The following is a 21,659-nucleotide window of genomic DNA, read 5'->3' as shown; positions in this document are numbered from 1 at the left end:
GAAGACTAAGTGGGTGAAGGGTTTGAAGGTTGAAATATTTGAGTTAACTCAATTTTTAAGTCTTCTATAGTTAGTAAGCTTTGTAAGTAATTTAAAAATACCCTTGGATTTCTTGCAGTGTTTTCTGCTTCAAAGCTTGAATTCTCAGTTATTTCTTTTACTTCAAATGCTTTGCAGTTTCCAGTGAAACAGGATATTACATGCAAATTACCAGATAGTGTTGTAAGCATACTCTGAGAAGGAGTTGAAGGAATTGTAGTTTAATATTTTGAATGCAAAATAAAATATAAAAGCTGAAGAATCATGAGCCACTTCCTTCAAAAAAGATACACTGTTTTGAAGGGACAATGAATACTTATATGTATATCTCTTCCCAGAGAGGTGTGCTAGACTCAATCCAGAAAGTATGCAATGTTTGGAGATCAGTGAGACTGCTGGTTGTCTATATAAAGCAATTTGTCCTGGAAGGGCCTTTTTATAATAATCTTATTTTAAAAAGAGGAACTCGGAAGACAGTTGTGCAAATTCAGTGTCTACTGAGCAGTTTCTGCTAGACACGTTCTAGGTGCATTTTAGTAAAACAATTGTTTGTTTTCAAATTTCCCATTTGTTTTTTTTTGTATGGAAATTGTGCCACACATGGTTTAATCTTAAATGCATGATTCCTGTGGACAAGAAATACAAGAGAAGTAACAAAGTGTTTCATCAGCTAATAGCCCCAGCATAAGTCTGCTGACTGATTTGTATTATGTGGGTTTGGTTTAAAATAATGTTTTTCTTTCAAGAGGATGGAGCAGTTGCATCTCCGGATGTAGGAGATATGTCTCCCGAAGGACCTCAGCCTCCTATGATTCTTTTACAGCAACTTTTGACAGCTGCTACGCAACCATCACCTGTGAAAGCAATATTTGACAAACAAGAGCTTGAGGTAGAGTATTCTAAGTAACCTAATAAATAAGTCTTTCTCATTCACATTCCAATTGAAACTTGAAGTACAGGTTTTTTTAAAAAGTGGCACTGAACCCTTTTTGGCAAATAACCTTTAATTTCAGGTACACACACCCCCAGAAACATACCAGATATGCCTTTTTTACTTGGACTCATTTATTTCTTCTGATTTAGGCTGCTGCTTTGGCAGTATGCCAGTATCTGGCTGTAGAGTCAACTCATCCATCAACTCCATTGTTTGAAGACTGCAGCTCCAGTGAGTCTACAACACCCATCACAGTGCAACATATCCGACCCACAAAAGTAAAGAAACGCAAGCAATCTCCAATTCCGCCCCTTCCCATTGTGGTTCAACTTATGGAAATGGGATTTCCTAGAAAAAACATAGAATTTGCACTAAAATCTCTGTCTGGAACCTCTGGAAGTGCTTCTGGATTACCAGGTATTTAATTTTAATTAAGTCAAAGATGTTAGAAGGAGAAGGAAAGTTGGGAGCAGATTAAAGTGCTACTTACAAGGGAGCGATTGTACTTCTCTTTGTTTGCATGCTATTGTAAGAAAGTCAGAGAATCCCTTAGAGATGGACTGAGTTTGTTTTTTGTATTAGGAGTGGAAGCCTTGGTTGGCTGGTTGTTGGATCACCCTGATGTTCAAATTACTGATCTCTCTGATGCTGATACTATCTCTGATGAATATTCAGATGAGGAAATAGCAGAGGAGGTAGAAGAAGCTGAAGCTGCTTGCCCCATGGTGAGTATCAGCTTCCTAAAATGTAAGTTGTGCTAGCTGGCTGCAAATTTTATAATTCTTTCCTGTTAGGAACTTGGTTAGAGTACAAAGACATTTCTGCTGTCCCTAGCTTTCCAGACTCTTAACAAGGACCACATTTGTCATATGTTTCTAAGGCATGTATGAGTAGCACGTGGAATGCAACTAGGATATTTCACTAGTAGTAGCTGTAAGTATCCCTGACAGCTCATCTTAGTTTCATTTAAAATAGACAATGTAAAGGACTGGGGTTTGTTTCATTTTGTTTTCTACCTGCCTCTCTTCCTTTGGTCTGAAAAACAAATATAAGTTAGCTACAAGGAGTAAGTCAGGAATTAGTGAATAAATGGCAAAAAGATCTCAGAAACAACTTTTGATTTTTTTCCTTGTAAAAGCTATTTTCACTTCCTAGTGACGATGTTGCATGTCTTTTCCAATCAAAACAATTCTGGATTCTGTAAAATAATCTTTACAATGCCAGTTGGGTGTGATGGCTTTAAAGTGAGTTTATATTAATCTTTTGTTGATTTTCAGGAAGTGGTTCAGAAGGATTTGTTGATAAAACTGAATGGATTCTGTATTTCTACTTGTTTGTAAAGGGGTTATATTGAGTTGTCTGGCATGTGTGGGATTTTGTAGTCGAGATAAATGCATTATATTTTGAAGCAAATTGACCTGACGTTGAGTTCTGGTGTCTTCATCAGTATTGCAGTGAAAAATTGTGCTATATTTTGCCACAAATGAAGAAAAAATACCCAAAGCAACAAAAAAAAAAACCCCAAACCAAAACACACACACACAAAACCCCCCAACAAAACAAAAAACCCCTCCAACAACAAAACCCCTAAACAAACAGGAAAAAAATCCATTAAATGCTGATAACAGAACTAAGTTTTCTGAAAATTCACATTGCAGCTGCAGTACAACAGTTCTCTTTAAGGTAATGGAGTCTTGAATACTTTCTGGTAACTACAGTCTTGTCTTTATTTATCAGCTTGCTTTTCTAAGAGGATATTTTAAATCCCACTGCATTATATGACAAAAAATAGTAGGTACCACTGGGAGTTCTTACTATTTTATTTCCTTCTCTAAAGTAATAGCCTAAGAAGTTGAATGTAAATGTGTATCTGCAAGCCTAAATAAATTACTCACAAATCCCACTTGGTTTAGCTTTCTTTGGCAGGCACATTCGATAAAAGCAACTTGCTTCATACATGTTGAAAATTTGCAACTATTTTCCTTGGCAACTAGTTGTGGAAACTAAACTTTGAAGTAAATCTTAAAGCTGCTATGATTAACCATATAGCGAGTTGAATTGCTGAATATTTTTCCTATTCTGGAATGCAATTTATATGTGTTTGGTTTTGTTGGGCTATATTCAATCTCTGCTAACAATTTTACTTAATTGGACTTGATGATCTTTGAGGTCTTTTCCAACCTTATTGATTCTGTGAAAACAATTTCTCTTTATTTGTTGTTTTTCCACAGTCAAGTGGTGCTGTTGTAACAGAGACCCAGACCTATAAGAAACGAGCTGATTTCTTAAGTAATGACGACTATGCTGTGTATGTGAGGGAGAATATTCAGGTAAGCATGACAATGAAAAGCTATATTGAAACTAATTTCCTTCTGGTGCAGAAGTCTTCACATATCTACGGCATTCCATTGTTGCCTTTCCTAGGTGGGGATGATGGTTCGGTGCTGCAGAACCTATGAGGAGGTTTGTGAAGGAGATGTAGGCAAAGTTATTAAATTGGATCGAGATGGATTGCATGACCTGAACGTACAGTGTGATTGGCAACAAAAGGGTGGAACTTACTGGGTCAGATATATCCATGTTGAGCTTTTAGGTAAGTTCATTGACAAGTGCTTTTTAATTAAAAAAATTAAAGCTACATTAAGGGGAAAAACCCACTCACTATGCATTTATTCTTGCATCTGCTAGGATTCCCACTGCATAGTACTGCGTCTCATATCAAGATAGGTGACAAAGTGCGTGTGAAAAGCTCTGTTACCACACCCAAATACAAATGGGGGTCTGTTACTCACCGAAGTGTAGGAGTTGTCAAAGGTAACGTGTATTCACAATGGGGCATGGGGAGGTATTAGAACTGAAAACTACCCTGTCTTTTTACAGTGTTTAAGGAGAGAATTACATAGAATAATCTTCTAGATGCTCTTACAAATCACACTGTATCGTGGAGTATGATAAGAGTATGGAATGCATTTGATGCCTGTGACAAGTTTATAGAGACACACTCTGTGGGAGTCTATTTTTCAGTATGCTCATCTGCTTTGTGAGCCACTCTGCATACAGCAGAGGTCTTTGTTGATTTGTGCAGCATCCTGTTGTAGCTCTCATTTATACTTTGGATGAACCACACATGTTTTTCCTTTAAGAAGTAAATGTCACTCAAAGGCTTCATATGGATGTGAGGAGAAAGTGGGATGCACTAGTGTCAAGCTGTAAGAAATGTTACGGAAGTAACATCTATGGGGCATAGATCTTTTGAAGAGGTACAGATCTTGGTCATACTATATTTCATAGAAGCAATCACTCTCTCTGAAAAAATCAGAGTCAGGGAGTTTAAATAAGGTTAACAACCCCTCAGAACTCCCTTTCCCTCTGCCTGTTTCCATGCTGTCTGATAAGGCTAGTACAGAGTTCCATTAAATAAAACATTATTTTTGAAAGCAGCATGTATTGTATGTTTCTACTCTGATGTTACACTGGATGCTTTCTGCTTCATTTTATAGAGATTTTTTCAGCACGTTGTATTTTCTGCATGTTTTTCTTGCAGCTTTTAGTGCCAATGGAAAAGATGTCATTGTAGACTTTCCTCAGCAGTCTCATTGGACTGGCTTGTTGTCAGAAATGGAACTGGTCCCCAGCATTCATCCTGGAGTCACGTAAGTGATGATTTACTTTTATCTTAGCATATATTTTTACTCTTTAGACTTATTGTCTTGATTCCATTATCTGGAATTGTGTTACAGTTAACTTGTACCATGGAATTTGCTAGAAATGTATTTATTCATTGTTCCTTTGTAAAATCAGGTGCGATGGCTGTCAGATGTTTCCTATCAATGGACCTAGATTCAAATGCAGAAATTGTGATGATTTTGACTTCTGTGAAACCTGTTTTAAAACTAGGAAGCATAACACTCGACATACGTTTGGCAGAATAAATGAACCAGGTAAGTTCCATAATCTTGGTGTTTCTTAGATTAATTTGAAGTGCATTGTAGTAGTGGTTTTGGTTGCTGGTTTGTTTGTGTGGTTTTTTGTTATGTTTTGTTTGGTTGTGGGTTTTTGGTTGTGTTTTGTTTGTGGGTTTGGGTGTTTTGGTTGTTTTTTTTTGTTTTTTTTTTTTTTGTTAATAAAAGCATTTTTAAATTTCAACTCTTACTGAAATTAGTGTTTGGTCTGACCCTCTAGACAACAAAACTTTTTAGCAGATCATAGCACTGCTACAGTCGTACACGGTAGACTACACCAAAACATCAGAGCTTAAACTTTATTTATTTGAAGTTTGCAAAATACAGTTATGTGACAGTTACTCTGTATTGTCAGAACAGTGTCTTCACCTATATTGAGAGTTAAACATGTAATTCTTTAATGTTTCCATCTTCTAATGTCAGCCTAAATGCAGGTGCGGCTTGAAGTAGCTAAGGTACCTTCCTCCACTTCAATTGCTCTTCAACAGTTTTGCTTATCAGAGTGTGATGGCTGTTGCTTCATTTCCTCTGTGATATAGTGGAGACTCCAGGGCAGTGTGGTAGGAGGAGAAAGCCTTTTGAAAGACTCATAATAGTTTTTTTTGGTTTTGGGGTTTTTTTATGGGCAAGAATAGTTGCAGCCATTTTCACTTCAGAACTTTTGGGGTTTTCATTATTAAGCAAAACTTACCTGACATTAACTGTTATTTCTTTCCTTAACACCTGTCTGGTCCCTAGTATTTACAAGGTGATGCTGGTGTCTGCACTAAACTTCTTCATATTTACACATAGTCAGGCAAACTGGTTTGGAAAATGACTAAGATATATTCCCTACTAGCAATCAAGAAACATGCATTGTATGTTTACGATGACTTGTATAAAGGGCAAGAAAGACTCTCCATTAATAAATCAGTTAATATGAGTGTACAGTTAGTATGGTGTGAAGCTTCAGTCTCTCCCATTCTCCTAGTTAGAGGAGTTTAAATAGTCTTTTAGTCAAGCTTTCTAGAAGCTACAAAGATCAGCAAAGTAGAAGTGTGCTTTTGCAGGGTGGAAATCAACAACTTGCTAAATCACCACAAGAACAAGATTTTGAACTCTTGAGTGTTGTAACATAAACTGTGTCTATTATCCAATAAGGATTTTGTTGAGGGTTGGTTGTGGTTCTTTTTCTTTTGTGCTCTGGTGGTGTAGAAAATCCATATGCTATGGGCTTGCATTTTGAAGTACGTATCATCATAAATTTCGATTTATATTTCAAAAGGAAGGACTCTTTCAAGTCAGGAATGTTAGTCTTCTAAGGATTCAGTCAGTTTAAAGATTGCATAGCCCTGTAATGTTTGATTATTTGATTTTAGGAATTACTTTTGATGTCTTACATTCCAGAAGAGTAATTTTCCGTAATTTTTTAATGTTTCCTTTTTGCTGTATATTATGCCTCTTTTCCTGGTACAAATCAATCATAAGAATAGAAAGTGTGACTGTGAAGTGCTTGAACCTTGATCTATGCCCTTTAAGCGTGAGAGATACTAACGTACCTATGTGATATGCTTGTGTATTCTACTTTTAGACTGCATACCTGAATTCTTTGATTGTTGTATTTCCTTTCACAGTGCTCATAGGTTTAATAAAAGTAGTTTTCTTCAAGAGGCAAACGCTTAATGTTTCACTTAACCATGCAGGACAGTCTCCAGTATTTTGCGGACGTTCTGGAAAGCAGCTGAAGAGACGGCACAGTAGCCAAAGGGGAATGTTACTGGACGATTGGTCAAGAATAGTTAAGAATTTGAATGTGTCATCCTCTGTGAATCAGGCTTCACGTCTTATTGATGGTAGTGAGCAGTGCTGGCAGTCTTCTGGGTCACAAGGAAAGGTATAACTGGTTTATTCTGGTCAGAGAAAATGCCATATTTTGGTATGCTTTATTCTTAAGAGGATAAGAAGTTAATGAAATAGATTTGGTTAGTTTGGTTGGTTGGTTTTTTATATTATTTTTGTATAAGATAGAGTAGTAGCAACAGATATCTGAAGTACAAAACTCTTTCTTCATGGTAAATGTACCTATATTTTTAAAGCTGTGCTTCATCTTTCTAATTTCATGTGCAATGGAAGGAACTTGTGTGAGTTTTGAAATACAGGTAATTACTGTATTCTGTATTTGGCTGCATGGATACTATTGCCTTTTCAGTGTAACTGATAAGAATTCTTCTTAAAGAGTCACATTGATAATATATAATATAAGCGACTTTATTGCAATATGAAAAGCATCTATGCTCTCACTACTTAAAACTGGCTCAAATCACTCTCTCGCTTGCCATGAATCATAGAATATGTTGAATTGAAAGGGACCCATGAAATCAAACCCCCTGCTCTTCATTTTTCTGTCCGGCATGTTTGATGCTCTGATCATGGCCATGCTGAAAATATCCCCAGGTACCCTGTTTTCAGATTGTCTACAGATTGTAAGCAAAACTAACATTATATCCCATTTCCTGACCTGAATATCCTGATAATGGTATTGTACTTTCTCAGAGTTATTTGTAGTGTTGCTCTTAGGTGAAGCAAATAGTTTGCTGCAACTGTTTGTCTTATGTTTGGAGGTTGGGCATGGGAGTTCACAAGGTCATTTTTCCTGTGGCCAGTTCCCACATACTACAGATGTTAATTACCATTCACAAAGGTTTTCCTCTTTCTTCAAAAACAACACACATTTATTATTCTTAACTGTCCTAACAATACTGTCTGAAAGTAAAATTCTGTGTGTTTCTCCTAGCACTGGATTCGGTTGGAAATTTTCCCAGATGTTCTTGTTCACAGACTGAAGATGATAGTGGACCCTGCAGACAGCAGTTACATGCCCTCTTTAGTTGTAGTGTCAGGTACGTGTACATTGTATGAGAAGTCTAAAACACACTTTCTTTGTACATTCAACTGTAGGTATTTATCTGGTTTTGGTTAACATAGTTATCTATTTATCATGCATCATGCCTGTTTCTGAAACAAACATAATGTCTTAAAATGTTTTTGTTTCCTTTGTTTGTTTTCTAGGGGGCAATTCCTTAAATAACCTTATAGAGCTGAAGACAATCAATATAAATCCTACAGACACCACAGTGCCTCTTCTCAGTGATTGTACAGAAGTAAGTGAAGTTTGTGTGAGACGTACGTGCAACAGAAAAATCTTTTGCTGCAGGAGATAAATGAAAAGTGTTGTTGTGATTACTAAAGCATGGTATTTTACTTTTTCCTTAACTTAGTGCTACTTCTGGCAGTTTAGCATAGTTAAGTTTTACCATAATCACAGTGTAATACTATAATAGCCTCTGTAATAAATGATAATGTAGGTTTTCTGATGTAAATCAGTATACCTATGAACCAAGAAAAAAATCCCAATCATCTTAAATCTGGGGATTATTTTGGTGCATGATAAAGCTTACCTTGGATAATAGTTCTGATGTTTTTCTGTAACAGCAAGGAGGAATGCACAATGAATTTTTAGAAGATTGGAAGTGAAATAATTTTCATGGCCTGTAATGAGGCCATATGTTTATCTTGAAGTATGAATTGTGTAGGGCTAGTGTCACCGCTTTCGGCTACACCTTTAAGAAAGGGGCAGTTACTGATATGCTCTGGCTGAATGTTTTGGTGTGAAAAGGAAAACAGAAGAGTTCTAAATGAATTTCATTGGTAGGTCAGTGGGAATGCAACTTTAAATTTTAGTTTTAGTTCAGTTTGGGTCTGAGTCGGTCTGTTTCAGTCTGCCTGGGCAGCTGCTGTCTTTCTGTGCTTGGCTGACCTTGGTCTAATGAGATAAGAAACTAATTCCTTTTTCTTCCCTTAGCCTACACTTTGAACTAACAGAATTTCCCCCTTAATAATTATTTTTCTCTCTCTAACCGTTTTTGGGAAAAAAGGGAGGAAGGGGGGGAAAAGGTGTTTTTGGGGGGACCCTCCTCTAGTGAGGAGAGGCAGGTTTTCTGTGTTACATTCTTTGCTGTATATTTTTGTATATATTGTAAATACTGTATATTATGTATATATTCACTGCATTTCATTCTGCTTGTAAAATATAGCTTTTCCATCTGCTCCTCCGACTGAGTTAGCCGTGGTTTCTGTGGGGGGTGGGAACTGAACACAACTATAAAGCCAAATATTTGAAGTTCCTATTTAATTTTAAGTTGACAAATTCAAGCAAAAGTTCTAATTATTTTCTACATTTTATAAAGTTATATAGAACTGAAAAGGTGGTAATTTATTTTTCTTCTTCACAGTACCATAGGTATGTTGAGATAGCAATCAAGCAGTGCAGAAGCTCTGGGATTGATTGCAAAATACATGGCCTCAGCATTCTGGGACGTATACGTGCAGAGGATGAAGATTTGGCCGCAGTCCCTTTCCTAGCTTCTGATAATGAGGAAGAGGATGATGATAAAGCTAACACTGGGAGGTAGGTAACTGCAGGGATGAGGGAGAAGTAATAAAGAACCTTAATGTCTATGTATTTCTACAGTTCAAGAGATTTTTGTAAGAAGAGCAACTTAATTTGGTTGAATGGTAATAAAGAGAAACTAGCATTGTTCTCATTGTAGATAGGTAATTTGTTGATAAGTTAACTTGTTTGCATTATCACACTGCTGAGGTGGTTCTATTTTGTACTTTATTGCTTCTGCAGTATACTTGGAGTGCAAAATCTAGTTAAAAACTTGATTTGGTTATATTTGATGTGTGACACACATTTACCACTGCATAGTGAAATATTCTGGGCTTTTTTTGTTTATTTGTTACAAATATCAATTAACTGTGGTGGTGTAGTTTGCTGAAACTATTCCAAACTATAACAGTAAATACAGTAGAAAGGTGCCTATGCTCGAAGTGTGCAGGTTGCTAAACTGACTATGTTGTATGTGTGTTTGTTTGTTTGTTTTTTTCCTCAATATGTTTAGTCTTGTTAGAAAGAAGGCAGCTGGGCTTGAATCAGCAGCTACAATAAGAACCAAAGTTTTTGTCTGGGGACTGAATGACAAAGATCAATTGGGAGGGCTAAAAGGTTCCAAGGTATGTTTGTTGTTTTTATATTTCACTAAAAAGGAGAAACAACTAAAAATAAAATTTACAGGTCTCTCACACTGCAAAATCAATCAGATTTATTTGGAATTTTACCTTTTTTTATCAGAAGCTAGGAGGAGTAGATTTTTATGTCTTTTTCCTGTTAAGACATGTGCATGTCTTCTGGGTGGAACATTGGAGAAAATGTGCATTTTTATTGTGTATAGCAGCCTTAAATTGTCAATTTAAGACAGAAGTGATTGTTCTAAGAATGTGTAGCACCAGATATGTGTTCTGTTCCTTTTGAGTTTGTGTGCATAAAATGAAGATACTGTTGGAATTTTCTATGTATTACTTGTACCTGGAACTGGGGCAGTCAGCAGAAAAATACAGTTGAATTCCAATATTTTTATTTGTATAACTTCATTACAATTAAGTGTTAATTTGAAAAGAATTTCAACTGTGTGCAGCCATGTATACATAATTTTTAATATTATACAAAATCAGCAATACGTGGCAAATGGTTAATCAATTAAAGGTATTCCCAGTATGAAAAGTATGTTTAGAAAGCATTTCAGATGTAATAGTATACATTTTCTATCACAGTATCACAGTATCACCAAGGTTGGAAGAGACCTCAAAGATCATCAAGTCCAACCTGTCACCACAGACCTCATGACTAGACCATGGCACCAAGTGCCACGTCCAATCCCCTCTTGAACACCTCCAGGGATGGGGACTCCACCACCTCCCTGGGCAGCACATTCCACTGGCCAATTACTCTTTCTGGGAAGAACTTTCTCCTCACCTTGAGCCTAAACTTTCCCTGATGCAGCTTGAGACTGTCCCCTCCTTGTTCTGTTGCTGGCTGCCTGGGAGAAGAGACCAACCCCTTCCTGGCTACAATCACCTTTCAGAATAGAATAGATTTTGAGTCTCTTTCAGGAAATAAAGCATTAACTTACTGGGTTTTTTTGGGTTTTGTTCTCCCCCCCCCCCTTTTTTTCCCCTTCTTTTTTTCTTTTTCCAAGAAAACATTACAAAAAATGTAGTCCTTGTCTATATCACATTTGACTTCCCCCTCAAGTTTTGCATTTATCATGGCTTCAGTATTAAATTTTAGCTTGTTTTCCATCTTTTGCCTGAATAATGAGTAGTATCATATATGTAAAGCAAAACCCTCAACCTGTTAGACAATTGGTTTATAAGTCAAGAATAACTCTTTTTTTTGAAGTAGAAAACTTTAAAGTTTATTGGAATTATATTTTTTTCCTGTCTCCTGTAGATAAAGGTCCCTTCTTTTTCTGAAACCCTGTCTGCCTTGAATGTTGTGCAAGTAGCAGGAGGATCCAAAAGCCTTTTTGCAGGTAATACAAGTTTAAAGTAAATGTAATCCTTTAAGGGTAGATACAGATTTTCATTTGTGAAACATTAATGGTGTTTCAAACTTTTTTCCTTCATTTTAGTGACTGTAGAGGGTAAAGTGTATGCCTGTGGAGAAGCCACAAATGGAAGGTTGGGATTAGGAATATCTAGTGGAACTGTGCCTATTCCCCGCCAGATTACAGCGCTCAGTAACTATGTGGTAAAGAAGGTGGCTGTTCACTCAGGTACTGATAATTGCTATACTTATATGCATAAACACGACTGTTCACTCAGGTACTGATAATTGCTATACTTATATACATAAATACAGCATACTAAGCCTGAAGATAGTTGTTTAGCAATTTCCTTGAGTGCTGTGAAACCTAAGCATATCTGATACTTTAATTAAAAAAAACCCAAACCCCACAGGTTGTTAAATTCTATCTGTTGCACAAAACATCAGATTAAATCTGATTGTTCTATTGCTAAAATCTGTGAGTTTAGACCATACATGGTTTCTTACTTACTGAAAGTTAAATTTAGTAACTTCTGAATTCAAAGAAAGTGTTTTCATATTTGAGTGTTGCTGAATGGTGGGTTTCTGGTATTTTCTGTTGTTGTGTTTGGTGGGGTTTTTAGTTTTTTGTTTGGTTGGTTGTTGGTGCATTGGTGTTTTGTTTTTCTTTTCCATGCAGCATTAAAAGCAGCAATTTGAGTGATTGCTTTTTATTATGTTTTTTTTTTTACTGTTCCAGGAAACTTACTGTCACTGAAGTCTTATGTTTTAAGTTAAATCACATAAAAAACTCTAAAGAAACAAGTAATATGTGTTGGCCTGTATAATTACTTAGTAGAAGTACGTAGTAGAACTTCTGGGATTTTTGCTGGACCTGCCTCCTGCATTGAAAGCTTGAAAATGTAATCATCTGTTTTACTTTTAGGTGGCCGGCATGCTATGGCACTAACTGTTGATGGAAAGGTATTTTCATGGGGTGAAGGAGATGATGGCAAACTTGGTCACTTCAGTCGAATGTAAGGACAGTGAGTTTGTATTTCAGTAAAGGGCTATTGATGTTGCACGTTATAGCACAAGTGACCACTGCTAATGTGTTAAAAATCCTGTCATTGTCAGTGGGAATAAAAAGCTATCCTGTGAAAAGACTTTCAAGCAGTGTATGTCAAGTTTATGGTGCAGCGTTTGTAGCATTCTTCAGTTGTTTAGGAAGGAGGCATTCAGTGAATATAATACTGGAAACATACTTAGGGGATAAAGCCTTGAGTAGTATTTTTAGATGTTACTGGTGAAAGGGCACACTTTTGAACATAGAGATTTTGGTTTCTTTTATAAGGTAAGGTTTACAGAGGTGCTTTGAGGTGTAAAAGAAGAGCACTTTTACATTCCTGAGCTGTAGCAGTTCATAATACAAGCATTTACAGTATTTTGTAGACCTTTTCTTTAGACTTCTGTTCACAAACTTATTAACCAGAAATAGTTTTCTTACACTTTCCAGTACTACACAGTTTAATCCTCCAGAGTACAACTATGAGGAGAATTTGAGTTGTCCCTGGATTTTATTTTATATGCACCACAGTAAAATGTTTTGCCCATGGGAAAAACTTTGTTGTTCCGATATGACACTGCCCGACTCAGATGGCTAGTATATGACAACAAATTCATAGGGACATGGCATGTCAGCTCAATGAATACAGAAGTCCAGACTGAAGCAGTATTGATGTCTATTGTTCAACTGCCTTGTGTTTTTTATAATTTTATTAAAAGTGAGACTTGGAACTCTTGATCATTTCACAGGAGCAAATTTTCCAGAGGTCATGCATAATTTAGTAAGACCTTAATAGTGGCTCCGATACATAGTTAGAAAACCTTGGATTGATACTTGTCCTTGAATTTAGGGAATATTGTAACCATATAAATAGTGAAAGTTTCCAATCTTATCATAGAAGCCTAACAGTGAATTGCAGTTCTAATTTCTCTCTTGTATAGAGCAAAGTTGAGATGGGAGTGTCATCTTTTAATCTTACTGCCTGGTTCTGTCCAAAGCTAACTGTGATAGTTTTAGGCTGTGCCTTTAAGAAAGATAGCTGCAGATTCTCTAGCTGAATAGTTGGGTGTAAAAAGGAAAACAAGAGAGATAATTGTAATTGAATTTCATTGGTAGATGAATGGGATGTAGTTTTATTTTCTTACATTCTTCTCTCTCACTCCGTCTCTCTCTGCTGGCATGCATGCTGCGTGCATGCTGCGTGCATGCACTAACAAGTTTAGGCAGCGATAGGATGTCCATTTTCACTTTGTATTACACACTTTTTAGTTGGTTTATCACTTTGGTATTGTGGATTTGTCACCTAGGTTTTGCAGCATACATAAAAATGTTTATTTAAATAAACTTTGAAGTGCATTAAGATAGTGTAAACTTTAGATTTGTGGTGCTACTGAAGAGTACATCTTGGAATCATAATATTGCATCTTCTTTTATCTTCAGGTTCCTGTTAATTTGGGGTATATCATGCAGCTCTTCCATAATTAACACAATGAATTATTCACTCATTTTCTCTAGGAACTGTGATAAACCCAGGCTGATAGAAGCATTGAAAACCAAACGTATCCGTGATATTGCTTGTGGCAGTTCCCACAGTGCTGCCATTACCTCTAGTGGCGAACTGTATACATGGGGCCTTGGAGAATATGGAAGACTAGGACATGGAGATAATACCACACAGCTGAAGCCTAAAATGGTAAAATAAATGGTTTTTAACTCTGATGAAATGCAAATGTGTTTGTTTAATAAATGACAATATAAAGCTAAAATAAAGCAAAAAACCCTAACAAGGCAGTTTAAAGACATCGTTTTAAAGTGATCTAAATTAAGTTTTGGTACACGTACCTCTCATAACAGACAAGGCATTTCAGAGAGGCCAAACAGCCAGTCTCTTTCTTGAAACATCTTGCTTACTTGTTCTGTTTTGTAGGTTAAAGTGCTCCTTGGCCACAGAGTCATTCAGGTTGCTTGTGGAAGCAGAGATGCTCAGACTCTTGCTTTGACAGATGAAGGTAGGAATATCTTGTTCCAGAAACTTTCTATCATGTGGAAATAGTATGATCATTGTTTGACTTGCAGTTTGGTGTTTGCCAGGTTTGGTGTTTTCTTGGGGTGATGGTGATTTTGGAAAACTGGGCCGAGGAGGAAGCGAAGGATGCAACATTCCTCAGAACATTGAGAGACTGAACGGCCAAGGTGTTTGTCAGATTGAGTGTGGTGCACAATTCTCATTGGCACTCACAAAATCAGGAGTGGTATGGACATGGTATGTTACATTTGTCACAAAGTGTTAACAAATAATTGCTAAGTATGCGTTGTATTTATTTTTGTTTGACTGTCTTAACTCCATCTGTGCCTTATCTGTGTACTTTGTTGTTTAAACTAGCAGCTCTATGAGACAAGCTGTGATACATTCAGTTACTCTGATGCTGTGTCTTGTAGCATGGTCAGTTGTGTATTGCACCCTGTTAGGATGCCCAAGTCATACCATGTTAGTGGAGGAAAGGGAGCATCATTCCATCTCTTGGGGGCAATGGATAGTGTAAAGTAATGTTAATTCAGGACTTCGGAGTAGAGAGTATCTGAGAATTGTAGTTTGGAGTATGTAGATTGTAGTGACAGCAGAGACAGAGTAAGGATTTATTAAAGTAAGAAAGTAAGCTGAAGTTCAGAGGAGATGGGAAGAACTTTAGAAACACAGGGTTTCTGCAGAGTTCCTTGCTTCCCAGAAGGCTGCTGAATTATCAGTGATGATGCCTTGAAGCAAGAATATGGTAATTGCTGAGAGTTATTCAGAAACTCTTTCTATTTGTCTGCTTGCTTCTGCTTTGCTTGAACGCAGATCTGGCTTTTTTAGTTTACAAAATTTTCTGTAAAATTTGAGATCTTACTGTATGGCAGATCAGAGTCTTAACCTCATCCTATGGTGTTTGATGTATATCTGAAGTAAGAAGACTTAAACTTGTTTTATTAAGAGCAAGTTAAACAGGTTGAAGTTGTTTAACAATTTCTTGCATTACTTATCAGGAATTGATACAAAGAAAAATACACAAAACTTCTGTTTTTATAGATTGCTTCTATCCTTAAAAGGTAGAAAATATTTTCGTAGAGATGTCATGTCTCAAAGTGGCCACTAGAAACTATTTCTCTCACTTCTCCCCATTTAATTTTTTTTTTTTTTTTTGTGTAGTGGCAAAAGAAGTAAGAGGAAAGGGAATTTGACAGTCTTCCCAGAACTCTCTGCAAAGTTCTTGTTTGTTTCTTCCTTCCTCCAGTTTGTCTTAGTATTTTTATATCTAGTTGTAAAATCTACAACTATTCCATGTCATTACAAGTCTAAGTTTTTTGGGGTCTGTTTCAGCTGTGCATATCTGCACTTTTGGATGAAGGACTTACTTCTAAGCTTTTATTCTTAGCTTTTTTATTTTTACTGGTTTGTAGAGCGGTGTCACAGCTTGTGTTAGAACTTTAGGCAGGCAACAGTATTGTATACGCTACGTATGTACCTCCAACATAACACAACCTTTCCTGAGAAAATCAGTGATAGTGGGCAGCAGAACTGAATGGATACTAAAAACATAGTAGCATTAATATCAGGGTTTTTTCTTCATTGACATTCTTAGAGGCATTTTAAGATGTTTACATTATTTTTGTGTATGGTATATTTTTAATGTGGTTTGCATATAACCATTTTAGAAGAATTTAAATTATGTGAAGCTATATTGAGTCTTGCAACACTGTGAAAAATCTCAATTCTGAAATGTTAGTTCCCATATTTTATTTTTTTTTCTCATGTGAGTAGACTTAAGGGGTCCATTTTTATCAGGTTTATCCTCAGTAGTATTAATCTGTCCAGGTCTCTGAAAACACAACAGTTTTGCAGTATTTACGATTGCAGTGCTTCTGCATCAGAGAAAATTCACAGCTACATTTTGTACAAAAAAGTAGCAATAATGATGCCTGTTCTGTACTGAGGTAGAAGACAATGTAGTTACAGAACTGCAATTATCCTCATTTTTTAGGCCTTTGTGATTCAGGTTTGAAGAGGTTACTAGTTGGTGCTTGTGCTGAGTCCCAGTGATAAATTACATGTTTTGATTTGTGAAAACAATATAATAGTTTTTCATTTTACTGTCTGTTGCAGGGGTAAGGGTGACTACTTCAGGCTAGGCCACGGCACAGATGTACATGTAAGAAAGCCACAAGTTGTGGAAGGACTGAGGGGTAAAAAGATTGTGCATGTGGCTGTAGGCGCACTCCATTGTCTAGCAGTTACTGACACTGGACAGGTATGTTGTGCATCACCCTCCTTTCCTCTTTTCTCTTAATCCAGAAAGGAATAAACTGAACTGTTGAAGAAGAGTGTAATATCGTCTGAGCTGATTAAACAGAGTAAACATTTCTGATGATATTTATTCACTTTTTAAACTCCTAATTGTAATTGTAATTTAAAATATATTAGCTTCCATATTATTATTGGAGTTTCAGTGTTATTGTTGTAGCTTTGGTAATATTTTCCTTGCTTATGTAGTATCTCATGATAAGTTTCTGGCTTCTCACTCTTGAAATGCAGAAATATTAATTGTATTCTGGACAGATTTTTCTGCTGTGATACAGCATTATCACGATCATAGTATTGATTCAGATCCCTAGTGTAATTACTGTGAATGTAATTCTTCTAACCTGCTGTTCACTGTGAACATGGAATAATTTATAGTCATCTGATGATTTATGAATTGGCAATAATGTTTGAATCATCTGATAAAAGTGCTGCTTTGGGGTTTTTTTAATTATTATGGGTTTTTAAAATTTATTTTAATGTATGATAATGCTTGCATTATTTAATGGAGGGGAAGTCACAGCCATAGGTTCTCTAAAGTTACCTAGATTAATAATACAAATCACTAAGGTTCCTTTGTAGGATGTTTTTAAGACAATGATTAAATGAGGTAACCAGTGCAGCAGTGTTAATATGTGGAAATGTTTACTGGCAGGTTTATGCTTGGGGTGACAATGACCATGGGCAACAAGGAAATGGAACTACTACAGTCAATAGAAAGCCCACTCTTGTCCAGGGCTTGGAAGGCCAGAAAATCACTCGGGTTGCTTGTGGGTCTTCCCACAGTGTTGCATGGACAACAGTGGATGTAGCTACACCATCTGTTCATGAACCAGTACTTTTCCAGACAGCGAGGGACCCTTTGGGTGCTTCTTACCTTGGTTCGTATTTATTGCCTTATATTGGAGTGGTTTTGTTTTGTTTTGGCATTTTTTGTTTGTTTGTTTGAGGTGTTTTATATTTATTTTTAATGCCATTGGGGAGATACTTGTGATTTTACAGGTGATGAGTGCAAAAAATAATACTGTCTTTGCAGAGTATATCACAAAACAGCAACAAAAAACATACACACTTCTGAAAAACCCCATAACAACAAAACCTCTTCTTACAAGTGCAAGTTGTAAGGGGCTTGTTCAGAAGTAGCATTAGTTTGAACTTTTATTGTCCTTCAGGAAATTAAAATGCAACATACTTATCAAATGCCACAAGGACTTTGCCTTTAATATGTAATAGAGCTTTACGCTGGTAATGGTTGATGGATACTACTGTAGAATTGGTCTTGCATGTTACCTCTTGGTGGTGTTCTTGATTCTGATACTACCTTTTGTTTCTGAGGTAGGTGAGTTAAGGATTAGGGACTGTGGTGGTTTAAGCCTTAACTAGGAGTTAAGAGCTCAGATGGGGACAAGGCTGAGAATCTCTCCCCTGCTCCCCCCTCCTCCCTCCCAACAGAGAATGGGAAATTAAAAAGGAAAGGAGCAAATCCACCAAGCAATGATTTGGAGTCAGCTTGGGAGTAGAGAGGTAAAGAGTTTTCTTTAAACAATATATATATACACACACACACACACACACACACATATATATATAACAATAACAGGGCAAGGAACAAGGATGGATGGGAGGGGGACAAAGAAGAAGAATAGAAAACCAGTCTCTCTCTGAAGAGGCATGGAGGCAGCAGGGAGAAGGATCAGGCCCAACCTCGTGGCAGAGAGGCAGGAGCCAAAAGGACTAATGACTCCAATGCCTTCCCTTTTATACCCTAGGGAGCAGGGAGGGGGAAGTGGAACAGACTCAGTTTCCCAGTGGGAAAAATGCCCTGAAGGGAGGGCTAAGCACTTGTAAGCCCTCCACCCTGTTTGTCAGAATGGGTGTTAACCCACCACAGGGACACAAAGCAACAATGTTTTGTATTTAATATAAAACACCAGATGTTTTACTGGATAGTTGTTTTTTTTTATGAAGTGCGTTTAAAAATGGAGCAAGAAATGGATGTATACAGTAGTCGAACAGTATTTTTTAGAGTAGCTAATACATTTTCTTGCTATTTAAGACATTTCTTTGTAAGTAAAACTTGTTATAGATGCTGATCATCGAAGTATATATAAATACCTTAATCTTCATAAGCAAGTAACAAGGTGGAGCACTTTTCTGAAAGCCCTTGCTGCAAAGGCTCAGTATTGCTTTGAATGTTTTAACTGTAGGCACAGCAGTTTAGCTGTAGAGTTAGTTTTAGTCATCTTTCTGACTTAACAAGGAGTTAGGTAAATCAGTTCCTGTTATGTGTGACATCATTAACAAATGCTTGCCTTCTCTTTTGTACCCCCTCACTCCAGGTGTTCCTTCAGATGCAGATTCTTCTGCTGCCAGTAATAAGATCAGTGGGGCAAACAGTTCGAAGCCGAATCGCCCTTCCCTCGCTAAGATTCTCCTGTCGCTTGATGGGAATGCTGCCAAACAGCAGGCATTGTCACATATACTGATGGCATTACAAATCATGTATGCCAGGTAGGTGTGCAAACACTCTTGTAGAGCATAAGGTGACATCAGTTAATCACCTTCTAGGGTTACTTGAGTCATTTATAAATTGTTTCACAAGTTTGCATTTCTAAGGATATGTCTAAGGTTTAGCATAAATTGTCTTTTGATGTTATATTTAGTTCTGTTACATCTTCTTTAAAGAAGCTCCCAGTGCCTTGGGAAAAAAATTGGGGGGTTTAAAGGATTCTTGAGTCAATCATGTAAAAGGAGTGTAAGTAAATCATGATAGATAATATGGAGGATGCAGTGGGGGGCTGGGTGGAAGGAACAATAAAACTTTACAGGGCTCTCCTTGTTGTTAGAGAATTTGTGCTAAAATTGATGAAGAAGAAATTGTATAAATCAATGACCTTAAAACACAGCATTTAAGCATCAGGCCCAAAGGAAATAAACTGCTCTATAAATTCTAGAGCTTGGAAGCCTTTCCTTATTTTATTAAGACAAGATAATATAATCTTTTCTAAGCTTGACAAGGGAGTATAATTAGGTTTACATTAATCTGTCCTCAATGATTTCAGGGATACAGTTGTGGGAGCATTGATGCCTGCAAGTATGATTGCACCAGTAGAATGTCCCTCTTCATCGCCAGCACCCCCATCAGATGTTAATTCTGCTGGAAGCCCTGTAAATGGAGATGAATGTATGCTTGCAGCAGATATAGAAGAGAGGCTGAGCCCAAACCCATGGCAGGACAGGAGAGGAGAGGTAAAGTGTCAAACAAAATTTTGTGTCAGTCTTTAAAACTGAAAAATATGTCTTGTTTAGTTCGATAATAGCAGAGAGTAAACAGTCCTCTCATGCTGTAATTTGAAAGCATATGTGTGCATGTCAGATTTGGTAAAACTGAAAAACTAAAATTTTAGTGTGAAGTCACTTTTGAACTTTCAAAGTGTGTAGTGTCATTTAAATGCAAGTGTGATGATTTCTGGTAGTATTTTAGAGTTAATGTGAAAATGTTAACCATTTGACCAGATACTGAATTAATTTTACAGGAGTGATATTTAAAATTGAAGGAAAAAGGAAAAAAAAAAAAAAAGGCTAAGGGAATATTTAATAAAATGTAATTGTAAAGTTCTATCAACTAATGTAGACAGGAGGGCCTGACTGGAGTCCTACCCTGATTCCCACCTGCTAACAGAAGCAGATAAAAGAAGAGGCATCTTACTGAGGAGATGTTTTCCTTTAATAAAGTATTAATTTGACATGTATTGTTATGGCATGTCTTTACATTGTAGGCTTTTTTGGCAGGTCCTGATATTCTGTTGCATGTTTTTGTAGTAACACTGTGGGGGCTGTTGGCTGGTTTGCCATGTTAGGAACACAGAATCTAAAAACATAGGGAATTAATTTTTGATTTTGAGTGGCTGTTTTTAAATTGCTGCTATCCTTGAACATATGCCTCTCAAATAACTACTCTTAAAGGTTTTACACTATCTTGTTGCAGCTTTTCTTATTATTTGTTTGGGCTAGGTTGTTTCTTCAGAAGATGCTGTAACACCGTCTGCTGTAACTCCCTCAGCTGCTGCTGCTTCTTGCCGTCCTTTCATTCCAGTCACAGATGATCCTGGAGCTGCCAGTATTATTGCAGAAACCATGACAAAAACAAAAGAAGTAATGTTGTTAATATCTTCCTTAAAACTTAAGTCCATACTATACTTTCATCAAGCAGTTTTGCTTTTTTATGCTTTTAAAGTTACTTTATAAATGAATTAATTTTTAGAATCTATCCAAAGACAGAGGCATGGTGGGTTGGTTTTTTTCACTGGAGTAGTGGGTTTAACAATATGTTAATTTTGAGGCCATATAATCCCAGATTTATGGAATGTGTTTTAAACTACCTTTTATCATCTTCAGAGTAGTTATCTTGTTTGGATTCAGTGTAATAGTTCTTTCATATTCACTATCTACATATTTCTGCAATTTATTTTGTAGGATGTAGAAAGTCAAAGTAAAGTGTCTGGCCCAGAACCACAGTACTTGGATGAGTTTACTAGCCTCCTAGTGCCAGATGACACACGAGTCATGGTTGACCTGCTAAAGCTTGCTGTGTCCAACCGAGCAGGGGAAAAGGGAAAAGATGTCCTTTCAGCTGTGCTGTCTGGAATGGGCACAGCTTACCCACAGGTCAGATTTTGTTTCTGTGCATTTTAACCATGTCCTTGTAGTTTGTTCTAGAAGATTTTCTTACATTTGAAGTGGAGTTCAGCATACTGAGAAAAACAGGAGTTGGAAATATTATGTGAATATTACACGTAAATTGTTATTACTTGAATATATGCATGTGCTACAAATACCAGTAATAGGCCACATCCTTGATTTGCCATGCTGCTATTAGACATTAAAATAGAAGTTTAAGAAATTATATTAATGTA

General features: G+C 36.7%; 1 protein-coding gene across 3 annotated transcripts in view; it reads left to right on the top strand.

The window, feature by feature from the left end:
* Positions 1-21,659, top strand: part of HERC2 (HECT and RLD domain containing E3 ubiquitin protein ligase 2) — a 120,827-nt gene that overhangs the window by 68,572 nt on the left and 30,596 nt on the right. For all 3 annotated transcript variants that reach the window (XM_068140704.1, XM_068140685.1, XM_068140695.1), the window contains exons 45-69: positions 786-928; positions 1,123-1,390; positions 1,556-1,698; positions 3,205-3,303; positions 3,398-3,566; positions 3,662-3,787; positions 4,518-4,626; positions 4,775-4,914; positions 6,618-6,808; positions 7,709-7,814; positions 7,984-8,075; positions 9,207-9,382; positions 9,879-9,990; positions 11,267-11,348; positions 11,448-11,591; positions 12,288-12,378; positions 13,923-14,100; positions 14,335-14,416; positions 14,499-14,670; positions 16,549-16,693; positions 17,399-17,624; positions 19,083-19,254; positions 19,806-19,992; positions 20,758-20,898; positions 21,220-21,411. In XM_068140704.1, the coding sequence (XP_067996805.1) occupies positions 786-928; positions 1,123-1,390; positions 1,556-1,698; positions 3,205-3,303; positions 3,398-3,566; positions 3,662-3,787; positions 4,518-4,626; positions 4,775-4,914; positions 6,618-6,808; positions 7,709-7,814; positions 7,984-8,075; positions 9,207-9,382; positions 9,879-9,990; positions 11,267-11,348; positions 11,448-11,591; positions 12,288-12,378; positions 13,923-14,100; positions 14,335-14,416; positions 14,499-14,670; positions 16,549-16,693; positions 17,399-17,624; positions 19,083-19,254; positions 19,806-19,992; positions 20,758-20,898; positions 21,220-21,411 (3,686 nt within the window). The remainder of the gene's footprint in view (positions 1-785; positions 929-1,122; positions 1,391-1,555; positions 1,699-3,204; positions 3,304-3,397; positions 3,567-3,661; positions 3,788-4,517; positions 4,627-4,774; positions 4,915-6,617; positions 6,809-7,708; positions 7,815-7,983; positions 8,076-9,206; positions 9,383-9,878; positions 9,991-11,266; positions 11,349-11,447; positions 11,592-12,287; positions 12,379-13,922; positions 14,101-14,334; positions 14,417-14,498; positions 14,671-16,548; positions 16,694-17,398; positions 17,625-19,082; positions 19,255-19,805; positions 19,993-20,757; positions 20,899-21,219; positions 21,412-21,659) is intronic.

Source organism: Melanerpes formicivorus, unplaced genomic scaffold (genome assembly GCF_026170545.1).
Source record: "Melanerpes formicivorus ecotype bairdi unplaced genomic scaffold, bMelFor1.0.p_v2 SCAF_1, whole genome shotgun sequence".
In the NCBI taxonomy this organism is placed as follows: Eukaryota; Metazoa; Chordata; class Aves; order Piciformes; family Picidae; genus Melanerpes; species Melanerpes formicivorus.
Note: the sequence above shows the minus strand (reverse complement) of the source record. Positions and strands in the feature narration are given on the sequence as shown.